Source organism: Octopus bimaculoides, chromosome 11 (genome assembly GCF_001194135.2).
Source record: "Octopus bimaculoides isolate UCB-OBI-ISO-001 chromosome 11, ASM119413v2, whole genome shotgun sequence".
Classification (NCBI taxonomy): Eukaryota; Metazoa; Mollusca; class Cephalopoda; order Octopoda; family Octopodidae; genus Octopus; species Octopus bimaculoides.
The window spans coordinates 16,457,011-16,461,666 of record NC_068991.1 but is presented as its reverse complement, the minus strand read 5'-3'; the positions used below and the strand labels follow the sequence as shown (position 1 = coordinate 16,461,666).

At 39.0% G+C, this 4,656-nt stretch overlaps 1 protein-coding gene across 1 annotated transcript in view; it reads right to left on the bottom strand.

Moving 5' to 3' along the window:
• The window catches only part of LOC106869716 (uncharacterized), a 54,837-nt gene that overhangs the window by 23,042 nt on the left and 27,139 nt on the right, over window positions 1-4,656 (bottom strand). Inside the window, exon 3 of the mRNA XM_014915561.1 lies at window positions 1,118-2,366. Within this exon, the coding sequence (XP_014771047.1) occupies window positions 1,118-2,366 (1,249 nt within the window). The remainder of the gene's footprint in view (window positions 1-1,117; window positions 2,367-4,656) is intronic.

The following is a 4,656-nucleotide window of genomic DNA, read 5'->3' as shown; positions in this document are numbered from 1 at the left end:
CCTATTTGTATATGCTCCACAAGGGAAAACAAGGAACATAGTTTACAATGAGGTGTTATAATCACAACAGCAAGAAAGTATGTACATGATCACCTTCTTTTACGAAACTTCATTGACATTCATATATTTATATTGATATACATATATATACGTGTGTTTGGGTGCGTGTGTGTATATACATCTCTATATATAAAGATGATGCGTAGTCTAGACGGCGTTTTTAGATTTCATTATTCTCTTTAACCCGGGCAACGCCGGGTATTTCTGCTAGTAAATATATATAAATTGGGTTGAACAAAACTTCGCACCGTTTTTCAATTGGTAGTGTTTAAGCACGTGATTTCGTTTTTCACGTGACAGAAGTATATTGCATATATATACATTTTCTGGAAGGTGACTTTCCAACACACCTTTGTATATGATTTCTGTGTGGATAGTTTATTTTACGTTTAAAGTGTGAACAATATGATATATTTTCTTCAAGTGATGCTCATTTATTTCCGGAAAGTAAAAAAACGCTGTAGAAACAGCAAAAACAGATTTGAGCAGTTTATGAAGATGGCGTCCTCACCGAGAAGTGGCTTGCTACGTTTAGGGGGGAAAATTTTGATCTGGAAGACCGTGAAGGTTTCGACAGACCTACAGTAATTGATGATGGCCAAATCGAAACACGAATAAAAAATAATCCCGGTCACAAAACACGAAGGATTGTACAGATACTCTAATCTTATACGAGTGTTATAAGGAGTTTACAAATACTTGGAATATGAGAATCGTTATGATGTTTGGATGCCTCATAACTAAACGGAAAAAAAAATTAAAGTACCACATTATCATCAGCGATTCTCTGTTCCCCACCATCATATGTCAAGTGATGTTGGTGTGTTTACGTCCCCGTAACTTAGTGGTTCGACAAAAGAGACCGATAGAATAAGTACTGGGCTTACAAAGAATAAGTCCCGGGGTCGATTTGTCCAACTAAAACCCCTTAAGAGGGTGCTCCAGCATGGCCGCAGTCAAATGGCTGAAACAAGTAAAAGAATAAAAGAAAACGTGTGTGTGTGTGCGTGTACACACGCGCGCACGCACGCATCTCATGAAAAAACAGCTTCCTTACCTCTGTGTTCATTATGGCCACTCTTTCGTTGAACTTGTTGCTGTCTTTCCTCATGCCGATTCGATTCCTCAAGTAATCTCTTTAACTCTGACTTCCAGTCGGTTTCTTCGTTGTCATGAACCTTATCAAAATATTCTGCTTTGCGTAAATCTCGTTCTGGATTAATGCTATTTGCTTCAACCTCTGCTCTGTCGTACCCTGATTTCATATTCCTGTTCTCTTTCTTTGCATTAAATCCAAATACAGTTTCCGTTTCTGTTTTCTTTTCCCCATCTTTTTCATAATAATCATAATCATTATCACCGTCGCCCTTATTTTCCCTTTTTTTGCCATTTGTCTCCTCTTTCACTGTATTTTTATTCTCCTCATCCTCAACGTTGACGCCGAAACTCAAACCTACCTTGTTCTTTCCCTCTTGCCCGATGCCGTAATCATTGTCATCTTCGCTACCATTTCCACTCTCACCGCCAAGATGAATACCATCATGTACAGAGCTTTTTTCATTACCGCTATAATGAACAGAATACGAGACATTCTTTGGATATTTTTCGCTTAGAAAATCCTCTCCTAAATTATAACCGTTCAGTTTGTTAATTTTAATCGGTTTTCTTCGCCTTTGAATCGATTTTAGCCGCCGTTCAACCAGATTATCTCTTTTCTCGACTAGATTCCCACTTCTTTCTTCCAGGTTATTTCGACTTTCTTCCTGATTATCTCCTCTTTCCACCAAATTATCTCCCGTTCCATCCAGGTTATTTCGTCGTTCACCTCCGTCACATTTAACCCATCGCACATCTTCTAAATCTGTAAGCGATGTTGTTGAAATAAGCGGATGTTTCGGTGGATAGTGTTGTGATTTGTACTCCTCCCAAAGACTTCCTTTATCTTCTACTCCTACTTCTAGCCCGCCTTTCACTATTATTACTTCATCATCTTTTTCTTCTTTGTTATTTTGTTCTGGTTGTACTTCGCCATCACCTTGTATTCCTTTATATCTATCGTCTATTCTACTTCCGTTAAGTGTGTTGGATGTCCTGTCTTTAGTTTCCGCTCGTTTGCGTTGGTGTCCAAACCGTCGGTGAAATTTCCTGTAAAATCTTCGATTAAATCTCCCCCGGAATCTTTTCCTATGCCTGCGACTGTCGACAATTGAAATGGTTTCCGAAGCGTAAGGATTCTCCACTTGAACGGACGAAGCTGTCGTAATTTCCACATAGACACTAAACCAATTGCCAGTGACATTGTTTCCCTAAAGAAGATAAATATATAAAGAAACATTAGTAAAATAGAATACACGCACACAAATACACACACACATACTCACCACCCCCATACACATTAAATGATAAATGACATCATAACAAGAACTGCATGTATATATATTCATTGCCTTTTACTTTACAGCTGTTTCGGTTAAGAGAAGCAGATAGTACTCACTTTACAAGGGCCAGGTATTCGTCCTGCTACGATGAAGCAGAATTATAAAACACACGCACGCACACGCGCGCACACACACACACACACACACACACACACAGAGGTATACACATTTAAACGCGGGATGAAAAGTGAAATACATCTCTTAAATATCTACCATATATATCTCTTAAATATCTGCCATATACTCTATATATCCACTATATAGGTTACTGAAGAGCTTACTTTCAAAACCAAATATATGCATCGGAATGACTTGAATAATTGTTTAAAACAACTTGAATATATCTGATTTTGATTGGAAGACTAAGATTCGTCTACTGTCTATTTGGCATGTATCACAGTTTGACTGAAAAAAATTTCACCAATATGAAGCCAGCGGCTTGCAGATTGTGTTTTAATGGTTATCCTGAAATCGACCAAATATGCACTTATACCGGTTTTGAAAGTAAGCTCCTCATATATTTTATCATACCTTGATACTGCGTGGACTGAGATCACTGTTGACAGACACCTGATATTTAAAATAGAGTGTTAACGCTTGTGGCATGCAAATTAGTAGGTCCAGTTTTCTGTGCCTATAGTAATTTTCGAGTATATAAGCAGATTGGTTTCCTGATTCTAAGGTGCTGATCAAATCGATGTAAAAGTCCTTGTTTAGAAAATCGATTAAGGTGGTTCATTTTTCAAATCTACGGAGAAATAGCTAAATTACCCGTTTATATATCTGCTACATAGGTAATATACGTAATTACATATGTATATATATATCGTTGCTATTATGTTAAGTTGTCGTATGTCCAGATTTGGCCAAATGCGTTTCTTTCAATATTTATTTTTCCTTGCAACAGCCGGTTCATTTGGTCAAACTATCATATCTCCAGCTGCTTCAGATGCTAAGATATGAAAAATTGCCAAAGTGTAGTACAATGGTTTTGCTATGGAATGGTGAAACTACTTTTTCGATTTTTGAAAAAGCAACGTTTTGGACTTACGGCACTTTTGCATAGTAGCAACGGTGTGTGTGTGTGTGTGTGTGTGTGTGTGTGTGTGTGTAACCCCACGTTGTTCTAACTATATTTCAATTAATGAATATTTTTTACTTTAACTCTGGTATTGAGCACTCTTACTTTGTTACCACAATTGTGTGTGTACAGGTATCTACTGTGTTGGGCAGGTGGGTGTATATATGTGCGTGGTGCATAAGTATGTGTGTGTGTGTGTGTGTGTTTTGAGTGGTAGTAACATTGAAACGCAATTGTGAAAAGCCGTAAAATAAACACGAAATATAATTTGACCGAAAGAGCATCATCATCATCATCAACATCAGCATCAACATCAGCATCAACAACAACAATTCATCTTAACCGGTCTGTCACATTCTATCAGAATATCGGAATGACAGAATAATGTATGAGTTGTGCGGGTGGATCGTATGACGGGGTGGAGCATGCTGGAAGCCTGATACATGGACGAATTCTTTTGGGAGAGAGGAGTGGGAGGGAGAGAGGAGTGGGAGGGAGAGAGGAGTGGGAGGGAGAGAGCAGTGGGAGGGAGAGAGGAGTGGGAGGGAGAGAGGAGTGGGAGGGAGAGAGGGACAGAAGGAGAGAGGTAAAGGGGGAAATGGGCAGAGAGGGAGAAACTAAAGACAATGGCTGAAGAGATACACTATCAAAACACACACACACGTCTTTACATTCATTTACACATATCTTCGCGCAAATACATACATAATAACTATATGCTTTGACATACAGATCACATACATACACATAGACAAACACAAAAGCTCACGACATACATACGCACACACAGAGACATCACAAACACACAACACACACAGACACACCCATACATACCTACACCCTTACCGACGTACATACTCTCTCTTTCTCTCCCACCCTCTCTCTCTTTCTTTCCCACCCTCTCTCTCTCTTTCTCTCCCACCCTCTCTCTTTTTCTCTTCCACCCTCTCTCTCTTTCTCTCCCATCCTCTCTCTCTCTCTCTCTCACGTACACACACACATACACTCACTCACACACACACACTGCTAATGACTTAGGAATGAATAGTATAAGTAAAATGAAAGAACTTCCTCATC